Consider the following 23,216-nt stretch of genomic DNA (forward strand, 5'->3'; position numbering starts at 1 on the left):
TTGAGATGATTGTCTTTCCTTCCAGCCGAACGTTGCTACGGGTTGGTTGCCAAGGAAGTGACCTCACTGTCACGTGGTCATCCACAGCAGCGTTGGCTCATGAGTGGGGAAGCTTCTTTCTACTATAACGCTTGAAAATAGTCCGTAAGTAACTTGTGTTATTAACAATGAATCTATAAATATTCACCTGACATTGCAGGAGTAGTTTGTGCTGACAGCTGGATTGCGTAGGCAGCCGTTCAGCCTTTGTTGCTGAAATTGTTAAGGCTAAGTTAGCAGCGGCCTGCTAACTGCTAGCAAGCTGCTCGGTCTGCTTGCAGGAGACTTGTGTTAACAATCATTTATTTCATTGCGTTAATCTTTTACTGAATGAATTCTGTTTTACATTGAATATATCTCTGATAGGTGACTGTGGACATTGTTCTGCACTGTCGTCTGCATGTTAAGAGACGAGTCTAGTACCCAGACATATACTAAACACAGTACTTCAGCACTTTGGCTGTGTGGGCAGGGTAAAGTAAGAAAAACAAACATGTAATACTTAAATGCTACGTATTCGTTATATTGAATCTTAGCCGGACTGGCAACAGGCACCAACTGGGGCTACTTTCTGTCAGATACTGTTTTATTTATTCCTGTGAATGTGACTAAATTGCGTGTGAACAAAATTGTTTTAAGTTAAGAGTCTCCCTAGATGTATAAACGATTAAAATATTGTAGAATTGTGTTGCACTTCTATTGACAACCTTCAGTCTATCAAATGAAAATGTATTGATATGCAAGGAAAACAGCCTTTAATCGCGTCCCTATAAGTATTACAGTGCCATATTTGAGTCTCATTGTGTTGTTGTTGTAATATTTATAGAGCCAAATAGGTTGTTTTCATTTTTTATTAATTAATAAATTAAAATTGGTTTAAAAAACAAGAAAGGAATTAAACAATAACTTAATCATTTCCCCCAAACTTGGCTGCTATTGCCGGGTATTCATTAGGGCTGAACGATTTGGGGAAATAATCTAATTGCGATTTTTTTTCCCCTCAAAATTGCGATTGCGATTCAATATGCGATTTTTTTCTCCCAAAAAAAACATAATGAATGATTTAAATATGACCAACACAATATTAGATACATTTACTGTACAATATTCTTTCCTACATTTTTATTTAACTGCTCATTACAGCAACAAGAAAAACAAATCTGTGAGTCCGCCACGTCGGCCGAAGAATTTAGAACCCTGTAGGTGATGCAGGCTTGCTTCGCTATCTTCTGGATCAGAGGAGTTTTGTGGTCCCGTGGCACTCTTGCTGCGGGTGAGGACAGCAGCCCAGAGCCCTACTCTCTTTCGCACGTTTTAATCGCGCATGCTGCAATTAGAAAATCACGTTTTTTATCAAATCGCGATTTTATCGCAAATGCAATTAATCGTTCAGCCCTAATATTCAAGTACTTTTCTCTCATCAGTCATGGCAACAGAGGGTGTGGAAACCACGAGTGAAGATGCTCCAGTGGCTGGGAAGGTCAGTACCAGGTATGACCTGGAGAAGGAGACAGAACTTCGGTTCGAGGTGGAGGCAGCAGAGGCGGCAGAGCAAGTTGACCTGGAGCTCCTCACGGGAATGGCTGAGGTGTTTGGTTCAGAGCTGAACCGCAGCAAGAAGTACGTATTTGGACCAGGATCTAAGATTGCAGTTTTCACCTGGCAAGGCTGCAGTGTCAACCTTTATGGCAAACCAGAGGTGAGCACCACGGGATGGGTCTAAACAAATATTGGGGGTTTTTTGGAACACAAATTATGCATGATGTTTTATTTGCAAATAGTCCCTTTAAGTAAAATCTGATCACATCAGCCGAGACAGATCTTTGTACCAGGGCCGTACAGGGCCTACGTTAGTGTGTGTGAAACTATGCATGTGGATACCTCAGTGTTGAACCACTGATGTATTGTATCACATTGACACCTGCGTGACTCTGGGTTTGACATTTAATCAATGAGAGGCTCAAATGAACGAGCTTTTCTCCCTCATCTCCACAGGTGGCTTATGTGTCCAAGGACACTCCCATGCTGCTCTACCTGAACACACACGCTGCCCTGGAACAGATGAGAAAACAAGCAGAGCGGGACAATGAGAGGGGGCCGAGGGTGGGTTTGATTAAAGAACTACTGTATTGAGAGGCCGTTATGATAGATTTTGAATGTATTTATTTTACATTGACATTGAATAATAAAATCCTCCCTCAGGTGATGGTGGTTGGACCCACAGATGTAGGGAAGTCAACAGTATGCCGTCTGCTGTTAAGCTATGCTGTGAGAGTGGGCAGGAGGCCGACACTAGTGGAACTGGATGTTGGACAGAGTGGGGTAAGATGATTTGGAGTTATCATTAAGAATATTGACACAGACTGTGTTACATCCCAGTGTGCACCAGCGGAATGCATTGCATTTGTTTATTGGATAGTTATAATCTTCCACATTTGGGTATTGAATTGTTGCCACAGGCTTTACAGGAATATCCGTTATACAAATCTGATCAATATGAGTTATAAGGAACATTCTGCCCCCTCAGGTGTCAGTGCCTGGGACAGTGTCGGCACTATGCATTGAGCGTCCGGCAGACATAGAGGAGGGTTTCTCAGTCCAGGCTCCATTGGTTTACCACTTTGGCTCAACTACCCCAGGGACCAACATCAAACTTTACAACAAGGTGAGAAGAAAGATGCTGGACATTTTGTTTGTTATTTTGCTATCTCATCTGTTATTTGTTTCTCAGCTCCCACTTTAATCTGTTCTTTTCTTATAACTTGCAGCTGACGTCTTGCCTGGCTGAGGTGTTTTCCCAGAGGTGTGAGGTGAACAGGAAGGCCAGCGTTGGAGGCTGCATCATCAACACCTGTGGCTGGGTGAAGGGCTCTGGATACCAGGCTCTGGTCCATTGTGCCTCTGCCTTCCAGGTGGACGTGGTGCTGGTGCTGGATCATGAGAGGCTGTACAATGAACTCAAACGAGACCTCCCTCACTTTGTCCGGGTTGTGCTCCTACCTAAGTCCGGTGGGGTGGTGGAGCGCTCCAAAGAGTGCCGGCGGGAGACCCGGGATGAGAAAATCCGCGAGTATTTCTACGGCTTCCGTGGAGTGTCCTTCTACCCGTTTTCCTTTGAGGTACGTTTCTCAGACGTTCGCATCTATAAGATCGGGGCACCGTCTATCCCAGACTCATGCCTGCCACTGGGAATGTCTCAGGATGACACGCAGCTCAAGCTGGTGCCTGTGACACCAGGGAGGGACCTCACGTATCATGTGCTGAGCGTGAGCAGTGCAGAGGACGTAGAGGAAGGGACAAGAAAGGATATAGTGGAGAGCCCTGTGCGTGGCTTCATAGTGGTGACAAATGTAGACACGCAAACACAGGTAATGAAAGTGCTTTCCCCATCACCCCGACCACTGCCCGGATACACGCTGCTTATCATGGACATCCGCTTCATGGACACGAAATGAAATAATCTTTCAGGAAAGATGACACCGTCGAACAAGAAGTGGGACTCATGTTCGGGACGAATTCTGCTGAGAAGTTGTTTGCACCAGAGGACCTGGATTTTATTTCCTAGTGGTCTTTTTTCTGCTCTGTATCAACTACAGAGAGCCTAGAAATTTCAAGATTTGAAAAAAGACATTGATCTCTGCAGATGTCGTTTGTGAAAGATGAGGTTTTATGATTAGGGAAATTATTTTTGTGATAATCTGTTTTCTAAAGATTGTCTATTTTCATGATAATAAAGTTTTTAAACTAAAAAGTTCTTTTATTTTTCTGTCTCCAGATTTTCCTTTCCTACATATGGGTATCAGTTGACATTTATATGCAGATGTCCTGTACCTAATAGGTCCTATATGTACATGAAGTAAAAATGTACTGTATGTCAGAACAGTGTGGACGTACTGGTATTGCAATTCTACTTTTAAATATTTCCAGCTAGTACCAGCTACAGTTAGTACCACTTATTTTATACACAAATCATATGATCATTTTATCATAAATTATACAACGTTAACATAGCTGTTAGTGTTCAAATTTTGATCGATTTAACTCTTCTTACACAAAATAATCAAATAATCCAATCGAGGACTTTTTTTGCAATTAACTGTTTTCATACATTGCTTTTACTTTAGTAAAAGTAAAGAATTCTTCATAAACCACTACAACAGACACAAAAGAGACGTAACAGTGTGTCAGTACCTGCCAACTCAGAGTCATTTTTGTTCAAGTGGATTTATTAGCATTCCTACACTACACTTGTCCTATTTGCCGTGTTACTTCTATTTGCTGTGCTTCTTCTCTTAACATTATCTTTCCTCAGCAGGATGCCTCATGATACTTCATTGTAGCTGGGTCAGTTGAAAGGGTTATAAATTGACCATCTGGTATCTGTGGAGAAAAAAATAAAAGCTTATTTTACCAAATGAATTTGCCCTAACGCCTGACGTTTAACAAGGATGCTTTACACACTGACTTTCAGTTTGAGTGAAATGATTATTGCTAAACCAGGTGGTGTTGATGCAATGCATTTTGTTGATTCACACACAGTCAAGTTTTCCACTCCAGTTCTACTGACAGTCAATGTCAAATTTGACTGAGTAACTTACCCTTCCATACTAAATGTTTTTTAAAAACAATTTTGTGATTTAATAGGATATTTAATATACAGACAGCACATATTAATTATTGTTGATCATATGTAAATTTATATAAACTACTCAGTAGTAGTCTATACATAAAGTTTGTGTCCATTATACATTGCATATACAGTTTATACATCTTTATGTAATGTTGCATGTATTTTATGTTAATAAGGTTAATGTACAGTATATTATGTGTGTAAAGTTTATACATTTATATATAAATGCACGTTTTGCATGTATTATATGTAACTAAGGTTAATTTGAAGCTTACACCGGGTATTAATATATAAAGTTTATACAGTCTTTGGTTTTAACATCATCTTTTTCATCAACCAATCACCATCCACGGTGTTCGAGCTGGTTCCTCAGACCGCACCTTCCTTGCTCTCTGATTGGCTTGTTCCTCCCACCTGAGGCACAGCGGACCAGTTCCGGGATTCCGACATCGGCCTAGCCAGCGAGCTAACGGGGCTGCTAGCGGCTAACTCAAGGAGGACCCAAACCAGCCTCACCCTACAGGCAAGGCAGCTCGCATGTCCGGCTCTAGCGGCTTGATTTACCCGCCCTTCGTGCTGACTGTTTAGCCCAAAGTAGCCACAGCCAGCCCGCCAGCGAAATCTATTCGAATAAGCGAGTGTGAAGCTACAATGCTAACCAGGTAACGTTAGCTGACTCTTGTAGCTGTGGTAAAGGACTGAGCGGTGTCGCAAAGAAAACTTTCGAGGCTAGGTAAGAGCTAACTGAGTAATAAGTGCAGATTTTGGTTACATGGCTCGCTGTGGCTCATTTGGAGTGAAACACCACACCGTGTGTCCATGAGTTGTAGTGAAGTTAGATGTTATTCACGGGGTTCATGTTGCAGCAGTGTTGTCTTTACTGAACCCTCGCTGTGCCCCGGCCTGTTATCCAACGCCCGGTCTGACACAACCTATGGCTCGGAGATGAAGTGATAGTCAGATGTTTCAGTTTTAAACGAGGCATCAGCTTGAAACCTGTCAACGTGTTGGTGTCTGTCCGAATTGATAAAGTTTGCTCGAAAGGCCACTTGGCGATGTGGCTGGCGAGCCGCAGCTTGTCGTGGGGACTTGACAGGCAGGACAGGAAACGGAGATTAACATCCATAATAGTCGAGGGGGATTTGTCGTGTGGCAGATGAGATGATTAACAACAGGCCCAGTGACACCTCCGCTCGGTCACAGCCCGGTATTTGGTGATAATACCGATGATAGCTGAAAAGAGGGGTGTGTCCAAACTATCAGATTACACTTTTACTCCGGGTCCTTTTGCAGTGTCTTCACACTTGACGGACTTGTTTTTCATCTGGAGAAGAGGGAAATTTGCATAGTGTGTGTGTCGTTGTCTCCATGGTGTTTTGAATTTCCAGGAATGGGACGTCTTTCATTTGACCACCTGGGGGCATGGAGGTGACAGCTTTCTGTGTAACAACTCCCAGGCGGTTGAACAACTTTGTTTATGAGTGATGGTGAGATGGGTACAGTCACATAAAAAAATGCAGGATATGTTTTAACAGTAAGACGCTGGTTAGTCATCCTGATGGTTGTGAAATCAGGACTTCTCCTGGATCACCCTGCCCTCCACCGAACAATGAAAACACACTTTGATGGTGAATTTAAACCTGTTCAAGTGGAACATGGATAGTTACATACAGAACATTATTGTGCGTGTGATCTTATTCTGTTATTGTATAAAGAGCCATAGCTTATCTGCAAGGAGGATGGTTGACCCACTGTTTCATAGGAAAAGTGGCACATCAGTTCATCTAAGAAGCCGGAACCAGAGAATATCAAAATAGCTTCCAATTAGTAATAATAATTAAGTGCTTATTTTAGCAGTAATTATTAGAAATATACCTGTGCTTTGGACCCCACTGACAAGTTGTTTTTGTTTGTTTTGTTTTTTTACAGGGCTCTCCTACAGCTCGCATAACCAGTGGCTGAAAGACGACCGGGTGGACAAAGAAAAAAAAAAAAGGACTAAAATGGATCAGCCTACATAACATCACTGCTGCACATGGCTTTGTTTTGGAGATGTAAAATGGGAACAGAGGTCTGTCTGCAGAGAATTTGGAGGTTTCGGAGGTCTCTACACGCAGACCCGCCAAAGAGCGGTGACACCTCGGTGACATCCACAAGGGTTCTTTTTGGAATGAGTTGATTTTTTCTCATAATTTACACAAAGACTGAAAGCAGGGGTCTTAATAGATCCAACGGACTTTGCTTAGGTTTATTTTTACTTGTGAAGGCAAGGATAGATATCATTTTAGTTTTTTTTTTTGTTTTGTTTTGAGCAGCTTTTTAAAAATAGATTCCAGCTGGACTTTGGTTTTGATGTTTGGCGACTTCCCACAACTGGTTTGAAAGTGAATTTGTTTGTTTAGTTGTTTTCCCCCTGCTGTCTTAGTTTGAAACGCTGGAACTGTTCCCTCTGCTGCCATCCTCAGTTTCTTCCACCCACCCAGTGCCTATATAAGCCCCCTCGGGACAATCACTGAAGTCATCAGCAGCTGCTTCGCTCAATCCTCTGCCTGTTCTCCTACATGTGCTTCTGCTCCTGGCCTGCTGGCTATCTACCCACTACCTCCTTAATTTCCTCGTTTTTACTTTTTCTATACCTTTTTTTTCTAAGAGGCATAATCAGAACACTAGCACAGTGACAAGCATTAATGTAAACAGAGTTGTCAGATTTGAGAGAAACCTAGATTGCGCCAAATTTGGATGCGTATGCAAGTTTACATGCACAGTGTTGAGGTTGCACAGGTGCCAGGGAGCATTTTAAGATTAGATTTATTTATATTGTTGCAAATTAAATTAAAGCCATACAAATATTTATGAATTACCTACACATATTTTTGTATCACATCACTCTTGTATAGTTTGCTTTTATATGCTTCTGTTAAGATTATGCACACAAATTAAATATCTGCAACAAGCTGCACACATGCAAGTAGAGCTGTATATTGCTATATGAAAAAACGATCTCTGTTTTTGAGTGATTATATTAGTGCTGGGAGATATTTTCTGTCGGGACGAAGAGACTCCCTCATGTTTCTGTTGACTTGCTGCTTTGCATAGTGTTGGTTTTCTTTTCCAGTCTATAGTCATGGCCCCTCCTCCCACGCAAACGCCATCTTTGTCATTTTGACCCGTAAAGAGCACTTTGCAGTAGGTAGACAGTAGATATCTACCCCTCTCTCTCTTCCTCCCCTCTCTCGCTCTATCTCTGATGCCGGGCTTCAGTAGTGGGGGGGTTGGGGGAGGAGTGGGTGGCCCAGCTTCTGCTCCTCCCCGTTCGTTTCGACCCAGCAGATATGTCCCGGTGTCTGCAGCTGCCCTTTTCCTTGTTGGATCCACCAGCCTGTTCTTCTGCTTCACGTAAGTGTCTCCTGGTCCGTCTCTCTTAAATTACGCAAACAAATTGACACCTTAAGCAAACAAGGTGCCAAAGTCTCAAATATTTACACACAGATGTGTCAGGATTGAAAGTGAATACATATTCGTGTTGGTTAAGGCATGTGTGAATATCACTAAGTAATTGATTGCATTCGAAAGGTTAATTGATGTTTTTGTTTACCCTTTTTTTTAAATAAAGATATACGCAGAACACATACTTGCCTTTTACAATTAGTTTTGGCCAGGCGTTCCAACTGCACTGGAGGAAATCGTCAGACACAAAAGCTTATAGCAGTTGTGTTGATGACGCATGAAGGTTGAGTTGCACATTTTCCCATTCGTGCCTTGATTCAACGATTATTTTTGTTCTCTAACTTGCTGCTATTTAAGTCTTGGAACAAGAACATATGTCAAGCTTTGAAATACTATTAGTTTTGGCAATAATATGTGAAACTGCTATTTCGTTTCCTGCTGTCCAGGTGCCCGTGGTTGTCAGACTTCTTCTCCGCTGTCATTCCCATCTACATTGCTGTGATCTTCCTCTTCACCCTCGCCAACTTCTGCATGGCCACTTTCATGGACCCAGGTGTCTTCCCAAGAGGTAAACACACATAGACAGTGCCAATGTCATGGTGCCTAAGTTTCTATGCAATGGTGAATACAGTGTTCTATACAGTACATTGTAGATCATCGATCACGTGCATGCGTTTTCTTTCTGTAGCGGAGGAGGATGAGGATAAAGAGGATGATTTCCGAGCTCCACTCTATAAGACGGTGGAGATCAAAGGCATTCAGGTCCGCATGAAGTGGTGCTCAACCTGCCGCTTCTACCGGCCGCCACGCTGCTCGCACTGCTCAGTCTGCGACAACTGTGTGGAGGTACACACGTACAGAAACAATTTATTTCATGCAAATATGATTTGTTATACCAGGAAGCTGGGTGGAGTGCAGTGACAGGGTCAGATTTTATAAGCTAATCTTTTTGTTAGCGCCCGTTTTATACCTACCTGTTTGGAATGGTCTGTTTGCTTGGCCTGTGATGGCTGGTTTCTAGCTTTCTATTTGAAACTGTAAATGTGACCTGCGGTAATTGAGCTGGGGCAAGGAAAGACTGGCTCAGTTCGCAGAATCCTGAAGCCGCTCCACAGCCGCTCCACAGCTGCTGCATAAAGAGCCTTTCTACTGTTTATTCAAAGTTTAGTGAAACTCCACTCAGTCCTCAAAACCCAGAGCTGGAGAACCAGTTGTTGTTGCTGTTGTCTTGTTCAACAATGTCACTGATTAGTGCCACCAGCCAACCGTTTATTAAATGTAATAGATATTGAATTTATCGTGTTTCCTTCAACAGTAAATTTAATAAAAAATAGAAATGGAGCTGATTAGATGAACGATTCTCAAGATATGTGTTTGCCACAGACTGAGATTTCTGGAAATATTAGACAGGTGTCAGTGGAATCTTTAGAGCAGTGGTCACCAACCTTTTCAAGCCAACGGTTTGTAATTCCGAACGTAAGCCGAGATCTACCACCCTGATATCTTACAAAAAAACACTTAGAGTCATATTTATAATTTTTGCAGTTTCTTTTTAATGCTCAATGTACGAGCAGTTTGCTTGTATAAAATTAGTGCTGTGTGCTCAAATAAATACCAGTACTATACAATATGAAGCAGTGCATTTTCTACTGCTGCAAATATTTCACAATAAAACCCCCTTTTTTGGGGGTTCCAACCATTTATGTTTGTGACATTAATTCAACCGATAAATATTAAAGCTCATTTGAAAGATCCTTTTCGCCGTCTATTCTGCAGTGAACCTTGTGAAATGTTTGTTGGATATGTCACAAACTTGCATATTTACAACACTTCCCGACACGTTTAAAGTAAAAAGACTTGAGAGTTTCCCTGTCAGACCGATCAGTCCATTGTGATTGTCGGGCGGTGATCACTGCTTTAAAAAATCTGCTTTATATTTATTTTTAAAATGATAGGAGAATTATTGTATCTAAGTCTCTGTTGCACTAAGTCTGTATTACATGTATGTGTGTGTGTAATGCATCTCAGTTTTAATCGTTAATCCTAATTTCACAGTGAGCTTTTATAAACTCCTGTGTGGCTTGAATTTTCAACTTAAATCTGTCCTATTCTTAGTTTTCCCCCAATTTGAGTGTCGTTGGTAGAAATTGTGCTAATATCTGATATAGACTTTTTTGATTCCTGTTTCGCATCATCATAATTCTTCCCTAAATCTTTTATGCTCGTTTTCCCTCGTTCTCTCTCAGGATTTTGACCACCACTGTCCGTGGGTGAACAACTGCATTGGTCGGAGGAATTATCGCTATTTCTTCCTTTTCCTGATATCACTTACCACCCACATCATAGACGTGTTTGGGTTTGGTTTGGTTTATGTCCTACATCACCGCCAGCAGCTGGATACACCACATGCTGCTGTCACGTATCCTTCACTTGGCACGCTACAGCCCTAAAAAAATGTTTTTCACATTTTTATGCCATATTTGTTGTGATCTCCTTGACCCTCTCCTCCCAGTATGGCTGTGATGTGTGTGGCTGGTCTGTTTTTTGTCCCAGTTGCTGGCCTAACTGGGTTTCACATGGTGCTGGTGGCCCGCGGCAGGACCACAAACGAACAGGTACATACGAGAGTACACCCAGTTTAGACGGATTGTTCTTTTCTGTATTTGTTTCATTATCGTTGGTGTCTTTGTGAACTGGATGTTTTTCTCTCACTGTAGGTGACAGGAAAGTTCCGGGGTGGCGTTAACCCTTTCACCAATGGTTGCATGAGGAATATTTCCCATGTGCTCTGCAGCTCCCAGGCGCCCAGGTCAGCCCTCCTCACTCATCTGCACTCCTCTGTTTACTCCTTTCCTTAAACACTCTCCACAATTATTCCTTTTCCACTGGTTCTTTATTTCCATTGCTCTCTCTCTCTCTCTCCCTTTTCCACTTTCCACTCTCCTCATTTATTGTTCTCACTTGTCTTTTCCTTTAATGGGTACAAGCTTTTCAGTGCGAGTGGCTGCTGTTGCTTGAATCGGTTTGTCAAAGAGCAACGCACTGCTGGTTACAATGAGTGTGTATGTCCTTGTCACAGATACGTGGGTCGAATTCGGAGCCCTAAGTCTGTCGAAATACAGCCACCATTTCTTATACCAGCTCTCACTGAGGCCCAGCTGGAAGCAAAGGTCCTGGACAATGGCATCCAGAATGACCGACACAGCGCCCGGGTGAGTGATGCCTCATCCCACAGAAACCCCAAAACAGAAAACTTATCTTACATGTGGAATGTGGAATAAAGCAACTCTACAGAAATTGTTAGTAAACATTTTTTGATACAGTGTCATGGCTCCTATGATTGACAAAATTAACACTACAAGAGAAAATACTCAGTACTCTACCTTCTATGTATAATTTAGAGCCAGTGTTAGCAGCAGCATGTTGATGATGAATGTTGAGACTGAAAAAAGTTTGAGTAGATCGATTAGTTTGAAAACAATGTATGTAACCAGGATTTTATTACAACGTTAATATGGCAACAAGCATTTGATCATCTGTCACGGCAATTGCGAGCGAAACAGCTATTGTTTTGTGTAGATAATAGTTAATGATTATGTTTATGGATTGGAATGACTCCTCATTACTTTGTTGTGTCTCCTCCAGTCAAAGAGCAGTCTAGATCAGATAGAGAGCCAGTCAGCTGATGCAGAGCCTCCACCTCCTCCAAAGCCAGAAATGCGTTACCCTGGCCTGCCCCGTGCTGACACGGAGGGTGAGACATATAAATTCAAATGCACAGGATATGTGTTAACATCTGACTGCTTGCTGTGAAGTGCAGCCACGGTACTTGAGGTGTATTCCCTCTTACGTAAACAAATTCCTGTTTGTTTTTCAATCTCAAACATACCTTGTTCATGTGTCACTTTTGGTTTTCTTGCCGCTTAGAGAGCAGTTTGTTGACTGAAGCTCCACCTACACCGTCAATGTACAAGTACCGACCAGCCTACAACAGCCCAGGAAGGAACCACACTGCCCTCACACACCCCAACAAGGTACATCTCAATTCACACTTGCATAGTCCTTGAGGTATAAGGTATCAACTACTAACACAACATTGTGTCGGTGCTGCCTGAGAGTGAAGATGCGCATTTGTGGACTGGAGACTTTACATCCAAGTATATTCAATTAAATACGTACAACTTCATTGATTAGTACATTATTCTAGCAATATTATATACAGATATTATAGCAACCTTTCATTTCTACTTTTTGTAAAGATATGGGGATGTGTTTTGTCCTTACTGCACACACAGCAGAATCACATAGAACAGAGCAAACCGACAATATCCCGCAGATTACTGTAACAGATGGTCCTGTGGCTTTGTGCTCTCCCCTTTCTGATATCCTTTGTGGTTAATACCTTGCCCCTGTTTTTTTGTTGTTGTTTTTTTTTTTACTTGAAATTTATCATTCAGTGGCCACCGGTTGATCAGTAAGTCTCAGCTAGTGTCATGTGTGTGTGTATATCCCTGTGGCTGTCTCTGTTTCTCTCTGTTTGAGTGAATCTATCCTTCCTCCCCCTTGAGACTGCATTGACTGGAATGTGTAGTTCATGTACTCTATGTTCTATATTTGTATCCCCGTTCATGTGTTGATACACAGTCTTTGACATGCAGTGTCAGTGCTTGTTCAAGCCAGTCAATGTTTCCAGTCCAGTAGTGTGATGATGGAGTAGAGCACCAGTCAAGCATCCGATTTCTCCCTATCACTGTTTCTTTTTTTTTCTGATAGCATTTTTTAACGAAATGGCTTATACCTCACTTCATTTAAGTCTCTATATTAAGCAGTATTCAAGCAATTAATTCACGTGATTTAAAAAACACTAATTTAGCCGTGTTTATTAATGTAATCTTTAACAACTCCTCATATGGGCACACATCCATGGAGGCTTCTGTATTAACCAATAATGAATTAAAATATAAAATAATTGTAGAATAGTGGACATTAATTATCACTTCTACTTCTTATAGTTTCTTCAAATTACAATGTGATGTGCCACACACCTTACCTTGCTCATAAATGCTTATTACAGAGACTCAAATTAAAGTGTCTTCAAACATGGGTATTTCGTCTATCTTATCCGTTCCTGAGGTAACATGGTGGTGTTAATCTCTCCTCCCCCTCCTCTTCATCATACTTTTCCTTACCCTCTCTACCTCTGGTCTGTTTCTCCTCGTCTCTCCTCTCCTCAGATGATTCGCGTTGAGAGTCTTGACTCTCCATCTCCTTCTATCCTCCACTCCAGCCGTCAGCCTAGCTATCGCTCGGAGCCAAGCAGCCTGGACGGGACCACGGTGGTGGGGGGAGGTGTGGGGGCGCGCAGAGGGATGGGGGAGAGGGGTGAGGGCCCCGGAGGCCCTGGTGGGACTACTGGGGGGGTGTTGGGGGGCATGTCAGGTCACTCCCTGACTGGGCGCTCCTACACCTCCTACCCATCTTCTCTCGTTTTGTCCATGGGCGGCTCGCACTCCTCCAGCATGCGCTCGGCGCATGCAGCACACAACCCACTGGCCACGCTCCAATCAGAAGGCACCACAGACACCAGCTATAAAAGCCTGGCCAATCAAACGCCTCGGAATGGCAGCCTGTCCTATGACAGCCTACTGACGCCATCCGAAAGCCCGGAGTTCGAGTCGGCTGCCCACGAGCTGTCGCCGCACAAGCCTCATGCTCCATTTCCCTCTGTGAATAGAACAGGCCAGCTTGAGATGGTGTCACCCAGTAGCCCGTTGCAGGGCTACATGTCGCCCTTCCTCTCAGCTCAGATTGCTCAGCAGAGGGAGGGGCAGCTGCTCCAGGGCTCTGCCACTTTCTCCTCCCCTCACAGGGCCTACCTGCGTGCCGTCAGCCCTCCCCCTTCCTCCGCTGGGCTTCCTGAGGCCCAGTACCTGCTCCAGCATAACCAGGACTCTTCTTCCCGAGGCCCACGTAACCCTTCGTCTTCATCCCCTGGGGCTCGCTCACTCGAGCCGCCTGTCTCCCCGCCACCTCGCGGCCTCTCCCTTGGCAAGTCCCAGACTTATATTGGGGAGACAGGGCCTCAGCACAAGCCTAGACCTGCAGGAGGAGGCTCTGTGCTGGGAGGGGCAGGAGTCGGAGGAGGGCAACAGGCTCCACAGTGAGTAGTGATCCTTCGGCAGATCCGTCAGCCTGCTGCTCTTCCTGTTCCTTTTCCTCCTAATCCTCTTCTTCTTCCTCCCTGGTTTGTGTCAGCCCTCCTCTTCCTCCCTGATCTGTGTGAGTCTTCCTTTTCCTATTCCATGGTTTACAGCCAGTCTCCTCATGTGCTGTGCAAGTTTTATTAGGTCAGGTATTAGTATGTATTGATCAGTGTTAAAGCATGCCACTGTGTGTTTACCTCTGAGAAAGCATGTCCAGCCACGCTGCTGTTTACGGTCCTGTTCTCACTCTCAGTTTCGTGACCAAATGCCTTAACGATCATTGGTAGACATACGTTTTGCTTCTTGTGCTTTTGTTTATTTTTGAAGTAGAAACACTCACCTCCACATCCCTTTCTCCTTCTACACTCCCCCCTCCCCTTCCCTTCCCTTTACTTCTTCGTGGCTGTCCGATTCAGATTCACCTCTCGCCCAGTCTTGGCCAATCACACCACAACCAAACCAGGGGGCGGGGTGAAGAAGGTGACCGGCGTCGGAGGGACGACTTATGAGATATCGGTTTGAGTGACAGACGCCCTTCATGGTCTATCACTATGGGGGAAAAGGGACTCAACTTCTTCCACTGAGCTGGATATTATTCCCGACCGTAGGCTCCTCAAAGATTTTCTTCTGCAGTGGACAAAAGGAACATTCCTGTCTGGTACTCAACTTTGTTACCTTTGTAACGCCACTGGCCATTTGTCTCCGCCAGCCTGTCAGAACTGAACAAAGACGAACCGGGGACACTGGTTCATGTTTCCACAGGATCAATATGTGTCCATTTAGCCACTTTGTGAGCCATAGACTGATTCTAACGCATCCTCAGAGCTTGGTACAGATTTTGTCTATAGAACACACATAGCTTTTCACTGATTTGCGGTTTTACTTTGGTACCTTAGCACAGTACGGAGTGCTGACAGCAGCGTCCTCCGCTTTAAGAAAGGATGGCCTTTAACCAGTGGATGTAAAACAAGAGAAGGGAGGACTGTCGACCAATTGAAACGCCTTCTTTTCCACTGTATGAACGGACCACGCAGTCTGGTGATTTGTTTAGAGTCGTGGAGAAAAGAGTCCAACCTATTAACACAGTATCATTTAGTTTTATAAATCTTTTTTAAGTATTGTTTTATATACATGTATTATTATAATTACCGGGTCAAATTGTCAGGAGTTGATGACTATTGATGAGGGTGGCAGATGTACTGTGTGTAATTATTCATGAACGCGGTTCCAAATCAGTAACCTGTCTATATGTGATGGCTGCATCAGCCACTCACAAGCTCTCGCTGGAGGTTTCATCGTCCAACGAGAAGGACGATCCTTTGTCGATAGCGGATGTGGCAGATCATCAAGCTTAATTATCAAACGCCACAAAGAATTTCTAAATCACGATTCCAGCACAAGCAACTTTGTGGAATGTACGCTTTTAATGTTTATGCCAGAGACATTATGCAAAATCTGTTTGTAGCTTTAAGATCATTTCATGTCTTTTGGGTGTTTTTTGTTTCTTCCTCTTTTCTGTGATGTCTTCGTCAGTCAGTCATGATGCTAGCAGAACCTTTAAAAGATGGCCAGCCAAATAGGTGCAGCGAGGGAAGGGCTTATTTATTTCACCAGACCAGACAATGCTGTAGTTCTGGACACCATTAATTTCAAACCAGTCTCTACCAGTTTGCTCCTCTTTATTGAGAAAACATTTTTTTCTTTGAAAGGAAGCTAATGAATTAAATGCAATATGCAACAGAGTAGATTTTTAAGGAGGGACTGGAGCCTTTTCTTTTGCCTTGAGACCATTCATAGTGAAGCAAGCGCACTTTTTATTGTTTTTTTTTAATTGATTTTTATTTTTTACACTTCTCAGAAAAAGTTTTTGGATTGACTTGTTAATTTTGAAAATATTTCCCTGAAGGTTCAAATATTTTTTTACCCAAAGCCATGCTGAGAAAGGAATAATTACAGGAACGGAGATGAGTTTGTCTGTCAGGATATTGCATTACATTAAAGATGCATTCCTTTTTCTTTTCCTATCGAGGTCCACAGCAGCATCTGCAGCAGGAGGTTGAAACTGGCTTTAAGTAGCACATGTTTGGGGGAAAATACGCGCTTGAAGCACACAAGAACCATCGTTCAGCCAACACGACTGTGTTACTAGTTTTCGGGCTTTGTCTTCTGTGTGCATGCGGTTTTGGTTTTGTCGTGCTTGAATGCTTCACTGGCGTGCGTACCTGTGAGAATATTGTCCCAATGCCTACCTGGTTCATGTGTAGGTGGTAACGAGCAAAGAGTCATTGATGGCACCAGCAGCCATCGTTTGGAGATAAAGAGAACCAGTGTTACTTTCTTCCTTCTCTGGCCAAGGATGGTGACCATTGAACAATTTGAAACTTATCTGAGAGCAGTAAGTATACTTCTATGTGAGATAACGATATCGCTATTGTGGGCTGTGATGAATGGAATGAGTTTCACAAATATCTGTAATGAGTACATTAAAGACATTTCCAAAATGGCCTTAAATCAAGAGTTTTTAAAAAAAGGATGTCTTCTCAGAATAAAAGGTCAATCTGATGAAAAACTGAACACATTGTGAATATTTACTGTGCAGTCATTTATTTTTATTTGCTTCACCTTCTCACCTTTTTTTTTGGTTTTGAAATATGAGACATCAGTTAAACAGACTAGTTGCAAAATACAGGCAGCACAAGTTTACACGCAGTGGTGAGAGAAGCCCAAACACAATCAGTACAAAAAAGGCGTTTCTTCGAAAATAAGTTAAGGTCTGTAAGAAAATAAAGTCAAATCATTGACTGAGCTCAAACCACACCGTACCATTAACATAATACCCAGTCAGACCAGGGTAGTGTGCTGCAGCTGTGACTTGGTATATATTTGCCTCAGTAAGGATTTAACATAGAGATGGCCCGAAGCTGTGGTTGAACCTTTTCTCGCCATTTCGTTGTATTCTGATCTAAAGCGATAATGCAAGGCATGTCGATGTATGAGGAAGTGACTTCATGCGGCCCCTCTATGGTTCTTCCTCCTCACTTGTCTTTCTTGCTCTCTGTCGGCTCCTCTGGAGTTTCGGTGTGCAGCTCGTCGCTGCCCTCCTGTGGCGGAGAGTTTTTCTGCTCCTCGCCCACCAGCCCCAGACTTTTGTTCAGCTTCTTGGATTTCTGGAAGAGCTCGTTGAGATTAAACTCTCTGATGATGTTCTCCTGGGGATGAATAAGATTTATTAGCATGACTGTGGGTGATGAGGGAGCAAGTGACATCTACACGGTCTGTACTCCATGTGTTTGTTTGTTTTTCTGACACACCTCATTGAAAGTCCAAGACACCGCTCTCCCTTTATTGTCCACCATTGGACGTCTCATTATTTCTTTGCCTCCTTGGAAAAGTATCAGTGAGGGCAGCTGCTTGGACAGAGGGGAAGTACTGACCCTGTACCTGTTCAGAAATAATTCAAGCTGCAGTCAATACCGGCACTAGGAAGCTCAAAACAATACTGTGGGGTCAAAACTACCACTACTCACCTCTTTGAAACCTCCCCGTAACGTCCAATGTCCACCTTCCCAAACCTGAGTCCAGGACAGTTGTACCTACAGGTGCGAGGGAGAGATGCATGAGACATTCAGGCTTTAAGTCATAACTGCCGTCGATAGCAAACATCCAGCATGTGGTCAATTTTTGAAAGCAATTGTCTTAGTTTCTCCTGCAGATCTGAGATGCAGAAGTTTAATCCAACAGTGCGAATGTGATAACCTACAGAGACATCAAATGCATCTTAGACTGCAATTACAGCCTATTTAGACTAAAAGTTGAACTCTAAAAATGTCAAATCAGAACGGACATTCTGTGAAAGTAATTTGTTTGGTCAGCCGATCCTGATTAAACATAATATTAATCTGACGTTGGTATTATTTACCGAGCAGAGAGGATGAATTTGAAACTGTTCAATGTTTGTGATATACAAAGAGTAAAAGAAAACGTGAGGTGACTTCTCACTTCAGGGAAAGGTCGGCGAAGACTGGAGCGAAGGACTGGCAGTCAGACGACCAGTTGGCGTAGAATTCAACAATCCAGGTGACACGAGTGTCCCTCTGCAGCTCCTCCTGGTGAACAAAGGACAAAATTACATTAGAAGAGATGCTGCAGATGTAGATCTCCGTAATTCACACCGACTCCCCTCCAGCAACGATGCATCAATAAATAGGGATGTCTATTTCCTCAATGTTTCAAATGACCGACGTTCAATTACACAACCGAAATATCATCATACTATTGACATGTTTATTATAATGAGCCAGGTTTTAGAAAGTAGCTAAATACATTTACCCAAATATGTGTTTTGTCCACCAAAAGCCCTGCGACACAAAGTAATAACGGCCCACAAACTTAATAAACCAAAACGAAATAGCAGTTGCATACCACAAAAGGTACATTTTGTGCAAATACTTGATTTATGTGCCACAAAACAATTCTGTGAACTGACAAGGAATGATCAAGTTGCGTGCATGCCGTAGGCAACTGCGATTACGTTTGTGGGAGATTTATTACGTTGGCGGGATTATTCCATTAAAAAGCTGCAGATTGGTTTTACCTTTGTGGGCTGTTATTACGATTGCAGATGTTACAAACCCTCTTAATGTAGTTTTACATCTCTGCTCAGGAGCTCGAGCAAGAACAGGTTTTTGACATGAAGATATTCTTGACTAAATCAGTGGTTTCCAACTATTTTAACTTGTGACCAATTAGGAAACAAACCAACTGTAACAACTGTTAAGTCGCAGGTTGTCACAGACGTCCGAGCTCCAATAACCTCATAACTCAGATGCTTTAAATTAAAATAATCATTATCTCACTAAATCACGCCCCTGGGGCCCTCCATGTTTGACAGAAACTTTCCAAAGCCCACAATAAACACTCAAATGAAGGCTTGAGGCGCCCACAAACATCTGGCAGATGTGTATACGTAAACATGTGTAGTTCCTCAGAGTCTGTAGTGCAATACTCACATCTATGGTCTTGTCACTGAAGTACTTGATGTACTCGGGGCCCATGTAGAGAGGAGGCTTGCACGTCATGAGGAACGCTGGGAGAAGACAAAGAGGCAGAGTGATGTGACTATAAAGAGGTTTAAAGTTGAGCTACAGCTACATCTTGTTTTTCCATTTTCCTGAAGCTGTGGAGAAGCGTAGGATCTGTTTGCTGATATCCTCCTTTATGATACATTTAATTATGCCAAATAAACAAAGCAGAAAAGATGTGATTAATGTTTACATTTAAAAAAAACATATTTATTTAGTTTTATTAGTGGTTTATTTTAATTTATTCATAATAAAATGTATAATTTAACGTAATGTTTTACATCTAAATGTGTGGCATCATCAGCCTATATAACTCCGCTACACAACTGTCACTGTAACACACATATCTAGTCCAGTCATGAGTATTTGTCACAAAGGTCACAAGGCCACTGACCGACACACAGTGCGAGGTAAAGGATGCCGAGCCGAATGTCCAGCCTGAAGAAGAGGATGACGTTGGCGACTTTGCTGAACAGGAAGACGTTGCCCACGTGCTGCTCCATTGTGACTGTAATAAAAAAAAGGGAGATAAGAATAAGAAAGGAGGAAGAACAGGTGAGGCCGGTAAACAACCTTCAGCCTGTTGATACAAGGTCAGAGCACAGGAAGCCGGGATTAACACTGCAGCTGTAATGTTTACACAACAAAGCAAGGTTTTCTTGGATGTGTGCGGAGCTTCTCTCGGATGTGAAACAGTTACACATTAGGCCACAAATACCAGTTTGGCTAAAGTTTAACAGCGAAGTGCCAGTTAGATACGAGGTCGTGCACAGAGGGGGCGGAGTTTCCTTTCAGTCTCAACCTCTACGACTACAAAACCTCCAGGAAACACAATTTCTCATCCGACTCTTGTTGACTTGTCTGATACCGCGCATCACTGGTTTGGTCCCTGTGATGACCGGACTGTTTATAGTGTAAACAAACACTTAGCATGTTATGACAACAGTTTGTTTACACATAAACACGTAGCCGTTTTACTATTTCTCTGAGCAAATGGTACTCGAGAGCTTAAATGACTTGTTTATTTATTAGATTAGCTGATTGATTGACTTTCAGATAATTTATTTTATGTTAAAAGTTATTTCTTAAGCAAAAATAACATGGGTCTAGCTTCTTTTTTTATTATTTGTCTGTTACTCCCGTTTTTTATTGTCTGTCTATCAAAACAAAAAAAGATGTTAAATATATTAACTTTGTGCCTCAGGAAGTAATGACACATTCTGTATACTTAGTCAACTGATCCTTGAATAAAACAACTGTCAGACATATTAATAATGAAAATAATAGTTATCTGTTGCCTTATTCTTCTCAAATAAAGTCTTGTCTGAGCTTTGTGTCACTTACTTGACCAATAAAAACAATTAAAGCAGTTTAATGAGACGCAACCTCACAATAACTGAAGACAACAGAAACTAAAACAACTGACATCTTAAAAAGCTGATTTGGGTTAATGGTCCATCTTCAAGAGCAGGACGACAAGATGGCTACTTTTACAACATGCGTTTGTTTGGTTTATTTAATTCCAAGAAAGATAACGCAAAAGGAAAACTTGGTAGAAGGATTTGTTTTGGCAAACGGAGGAACACTTTAAATGTTGGTGTGGATCTGAATCCCAAGGCAGATCTCTGGATTTCTTTCTTCTCTACCCCCCACTGATTACCCAGGGGATCATTGATGGATCTTGATTAATAAACCAAACTAGTCACCTTTAGGGTCCTGACCTCTACGACTGTGTGTAATGTGATGCAGCCTTTAAATTGATTGAATTTAGGGGACTGATGGCCCTTGGCGGAGGTCTGGGCTCTATTGAGGGCCGGTCTACTTTTTATACATTTAATTAGAATGTGTCCCTTTAAGTCCCTGTCGTTTTCTTTCTCCTTTCTTTACTACTTCAAGTACTTTATCAATTTGCTTTATCTTTTGCCAATCTTTTCTACTACTACTATTACTACTTCTTCTATGTTTGTTATACACCTAAACTCCACAAGCAGGTTCCTTCTATGAGCAAACCTACTTTGCAATAAAAAGTAAATAATCAGGTTAGTGATTAATCAAATGATCTAAGAAGGGATTTAAGGAGAAAATCGGAAGTTTCTCTGACAACTGATGGTCTGGGGAAGTGCTATAAACTCTTATAGCCCTTTTCATAGAAACATAGAAAAATGCTAGCAGTGCAGTTTCAAGACAGTTTAAACCAGTTAATATCAGTTAATGGGTAAACTTCGATGGGTTGACACTTACTTGCCCTCCTGTTCTTCATCATCACTATCGCACTGAGGAACATAAGGATCTCCATTTCTCTCTGTGACACAAAAACATTGGATTAACTCTGTGACCATTAGTGCGTGTCGTCCACCATGTTGAGCCGCGGCGCAGTAGCAGGAGCCGCAGGAGCAGCTCGGCCCCCGGCAGCGTGCTCACCCAGTCAAAGTCGCATGAGTTCCCGTCCTCTCGCTGGGTCGCCAGGTGCTCGCACAGCCCCGGAGCCTTCCTCACCACCAGGAAGGCGACGGTCATGAAGATGGACGAGATGTAGTAGGGCTTGAGCAGCCATTTGTAGATCTGAGGTAGGTGGTAGAGGAAGGTGCAGATCCCGGTGATTAGAACCATGTCGGCGGAGAGCGACAGACGAACAGGTCGGAGGAGCGGTGACAGCTGAGGGTCCGCTGAACCAACGTACCGCCCCGGCCTCACTGCGCCTGCGCGGCACAAAGCGATCTGGTCATGATTGGACACGGCCGTTTGCCGTAGTTTCAATGTTGTTATGCTCATATATATATATATATATATCTATGGTTACGCTTTTTAATCAATAAAGTTTATTTAAATGACAGAGCCGACATTTCGACTTGAGAGCTCCATAAAAAGTATTTATAGTTTCAGAAAATAATTCTGAGAGAAAGACTGTGATTGGAAGAGTAGAACGGAAATGACTTGGACTAGAAGGAGCAGGACAGACAGATAGAAGTCTAGATCAGAACACAGGAACACAACGCTGGTCTACGGAAGCAGGTGTAGACCAAACGTTCACCATTTCATTTGAATTGAATTAAAGCTGTACAACTAGGCGTACCTCTGTTTGGCAGTAGGTGGTGCTATCGCTATCACTAAATACAGACTAATCTGTTAAGGTCAAAAACACTCTTGTTTCTCTTCAGATCATAAATCGTTCCTCTTGGAACAATCTAAGACATCGAAAGAATCTATGAATATATAATCCCTTTGAAGTGTTATTTTTAAATAAAGTATGGGTGGAATTAAATAGTGAGCCTCAACAAGTATTGTCCTTTCAGTTTAACTTGTTTTTGTTCATCACAAATCCTTATTTTAAATTTTCCTTTGTAACTTTTTGAATAGAAAACGTTTTTACATCACTACCCTTCTAATGCACAACATGGTTTAAAAATGATGCTATGTTTGAAATAAATGTATTAAATCATTTAATATTATAAGTATTCATGAATTATCTTGTTTTGATTAGAACAAATCATTATTTTCCTTTTTTTCCTTTTTCATCTCTTACTTTATGAACAAGTACAGTATAATCAAACAGTATGTATTCACTACGGAACACCTACCAATCATTTAACACAGCTGCCTTTGCACATCTGATGCATGCACGTCTTTTTTTTACAATCCTTTATTAGTGAGAAAGAGAAATATGTGAAATACTAACTAGCTGGTAGCTAGCTAGCTTATTTTCTGGCTAGCTATATATATGTTTGTATGCATACCTATTCTTTACTAATATTGTATTGTGTATTACTGTGATTTAGTCTCGCTGTCCTATACTGTATCTTTTTTTCAGATGCAGGG

General features: G+C 42.3%; 3 protein-coding genes across 5 annotated transcripts; 2 read left to right on the plus strand and 1 right to left on the minus strand.

Moving 5' to 3' along the window:
- Window positions 1-25: 25 nt before the first annotated feature.
- On the plus strand, window positions 26-3,793 carry clp1 (cleavage factor polyribonucleotide kinase subunit 1). Its single transcript, XM_062394481.1, has 6 exons — window positions 26-144; window positions 1,464-1,738; window positions 2,035-2,142; window positions 2,242-2,361; window positions 2,567-2,704; window positions 2,808-3,793. Exons 2-6 carry the CDS (start codon window positions 1,466-1,468, stop codon window positions 3,492-3,494), a joined length of 1,326 nt encoding a protein of 441 aa, XP_062250465.1. The 5' UTR covers window positions 26-144; window positions 1,464-1,465; the 3' UTR covers window positions 3,495-3,793.
- Window positions 3,794-5,117: 1,324 nt separating this feature from the next.
- Window positions 5,118-16,893, plus strand: zdhhc5b (zinc finger DHHC-type palmitoyltransferase 5b). Of its 3 annotated transcripts, none has more exons than XM_062393330.1 (12): window positions 5,118-5,331; window positions 6,599-8,065; window positions 8,563-8,684; window positions 8,805-8,962; window positions 10,363-10,535; window positions 10,629-10,731; window positions 10,834-10,925; window positions 11,196-11,328; window positions 11,762-11,870; window positions 12,044-12,150; window positions 13,351-14,276; window positions 14,736-16,893. In XM_062393330.1, exons 2-12 carry the CDS (start codon window positions 7,917-7,919, stop codon window positions 14,839-14,841), a joined length of 2,178 nt encoding a protein of 725 aa, XP_062249314.1. In that variant the 5' UTR covers window positions 5,118-5,331; window positions 6,599-7,916; the 3' UTR covers window positions 14,842-16,893. The 3 variants fall into 3 exon arrangements, with proteins under 3 accessions (XP_062249314.1, XP_062249317.1, XP_062249316.1); XM_062393333.1 differs by having other exon boundaries at window positions 5,133-5,331; window positions 14,372-16,893; XM_062393332.1 differs by having other exon boundaries at window positions 5,136-5,402.
- A 13-nt stretch (window positions 16,894-16,906) lies between these two features.
- On the minus strand, window positions 16,907-22,095 carry tmx2a (thioredoxin-related transmembrane protein 2a). Its single transcript, XM_062393334.1, has 8 exons — window positions 21,822-22,095; window positions 21,642-21,702; window positions 19,795-19,908; window positions 19,329-19,405; window positions 18,319-18,425; window positions 17,847-17,912; window positions 17,631-17,760; window positions 16,907-17,528 (listed from the first exon to the last, which is right to left on the minus strand). The coding sequence occupies exons 1-8, from the start codon at window positions 22,008-22,010 to the stop codon at window positions 17,355-17,357; spliced, it is 918 nt and encodes a 305-aa protein (XP_062249318.1). The 5' UTR covers window positions 22,011-22,095; the 3' UTR covers window positions 16,907-17,354.
- Window positions 22,096-23,216: the final 1,121 nt, after the last annotated feature.

The sequence above is a fragment of the Platichthys flesus genome, chromosome 8 (assembly GCF_949316205.1).
Source record: "Platichthys flesus chromosome 8, fPlaFle2.1, whole genome shotgun sequence".
Taxonomy (NCBI): Eukaryota; Metazoa; Chordata; class Actinopteri; order Pleuronectiformes; family Pleuronectidae; genus Platichthys; species Platichthys flesus.